At 50.7% G+C, this 1,817-nt stretch overlaps 1 protein-coding gene across 1 annotated transcript in view; it reads left to right on the top strand.

The window, feature by feature from the left end:
• T265_11853 (hypothetical protein) overlaps positions 1-389 on the top strand; it is a gene marked incomplete at both ends in the record, with an annotated part of 3,768 nt that extends 3,379 nt beyond the window's left edge. Inside the window, one exon of the mRNA XM_009178649.1 lies at positions 27-389. Within this exon, the coding sequence (XP_009176913.1) occupies positions 27-389 (363 nt within the window). The remainder of the gene's footprint in view (positions 1-26) is intronic.
• Between the last annotated feature and the right edge of the window lie 1,428 nt (positions 390-1,817).

Genomic DNA, 1,817 nt, shown 5'->3' with positions numbered 1-1,817 from the left:
ACTGCTCAGTGTGTGCGACAACGAAGGCCCCCGGTATAACTCCCCGGGCACCGCTCCAACCGATCCCCGTACAAGGACCGAACCGCCGAGTGGGTGTTGATGTCATTGAACCCTTAACAGTAACCAGAAAATGTAACCGTTTCATTGTTGTCATGGTGGATTACTTAAATAAATGGTGCGAAGCTGTGCCTGTGAAGCAACAAGATGCCCGTACGATCACGTCAGTGATAATCTCTGAGTGGGTATCACGCCGGTGCGTGCCAGTCATTCTCCACTCTGATCAGGGCCAAGCCTTTGAGAGCCACTTGCTGTGGGAAATACGTGCATTCCTGGGGATCCATAAAACAAGGACAATACCCTACCACCCAGAGGGAAACGCTCTGGTTTAACGCACCAACAGAACCATAAAGAAAATACTCGCCCCCCTCGTGGATCTTTACGAAGGGAAACGGCGGGACGAACAAATTCCGCTATGTATGCTGGCCTATCGAGCAGCTACATACGAGTCGACAGGTTATGCAACGGCATTTTTACAACTCGGCCACGATCTCCGACTACCTTCAGACGCAGACACGCCTGTGGTTCCGGCAGACCTGGTTGGCAGTAACGAATACGCCCGGTTACTCCGAGAACGCCTGTCCGCGGCACCACAAATCGCCTGTGGAAACATCGGACATGCACAGCAACACCAGAAAACTGTGTACGATTGCAGATCACGCGGACCTCTGCAAGAAGTAGGCGACTTTGTGCTTCTACACCGGCCGAACCCACCACTGGATGCGCCCGAGAAAGTCCACCACATGTGGCAGGGACCTTTTGTTATCGTTATTAAGGGGCCAAACAATACCTATGTCATTCGTGACCCTTCTAAGCCACATATGGATGTACAGTGTGTACATTACAATCAATTAAGCCCTACAATTCAACCCGTCCTGGCACCCGGTCGTCTACGTCCTCCTATCCCCCATCTGTCAGCCATACTGTTGAGATCAGTACATCCGACACGAACACTCCTTCTGAGAACTGAGGAAAGTGATCATACTCGGGAGAGGGCAGTGTAACGCAGTTGAAAATTGACTGTATTTGCTTGCACGTCCATCATATGACCTTATGTGTGCCTCTCCTTCTCTCTCCCCTTATCGCAGGTACCACGGACGAGCCACCACGAGCCCCGGGCAGGGAAGAGTAACCCCTTGTACACCCTCTTGATTGACCTTGACCTGCCTTTGTACCCCCGTCTCCCGGTTTCGGTTTCGGCTTAATACATACAACACGAACTCTCGTTCTGGGCACTGAGGACAGTGCTCATACTCGGGAGGGGGCAGTGTAACGCAGTAGAAACTTGACTGTATTGGCTTGCACGTCTCACGCATGACCTTATGTGCGCCTCCCGTCTTGGGTAAATAAATTTGAAGCCCCCGACTTTCGCTGTTAAGTTACAAGCTTTATACATCCCTTGTGACGGATGGCATGGGTATCGGTCGACCCGTAATGTATGCCTTCGTCGAAAGCGAGTATTTTGCGCCATTGTGCAAGTTGTTCAGCTTGTTCAAGAATGGACACTATGAAGTCAAAACGTTCGTCATGGACAAGATGACTTCGCGGATGAGGGCTGCCAAAGCTGCATTCGTCTGCGATATAATGCTGTGCTGTTTTCACGCACGGCAAGCCATCAGGAAGCACGTACGTTTCATTACTTTGGTGGTGGCCACCACTAACAGAACGTCCGAACTATAATAGGAAAGACGCCCACAGCTATCTCTGAACATCATATTACCTACAAGCTAGTTATGCATATCTGGGAAAGGGGATCATCC

Source organism: Opisthorchis viverrini (assembly GCF_000715545.1).
Source record: "Opisthorchis viverrini unplaced genomic scaffold opera_v5_616, whole genome shotgun sequence".
Classification (NCBI taxonomy): Eukaryota; Metazoa; Platyhelminthes; class Trematoda; order Opisthorchiida; family Opisthorchiidae; genus Opisthorchis; species Opisthorchis viverrini.
This window is presented reverse-complemented; position numbering and strand designations above follow the sequence as displayed.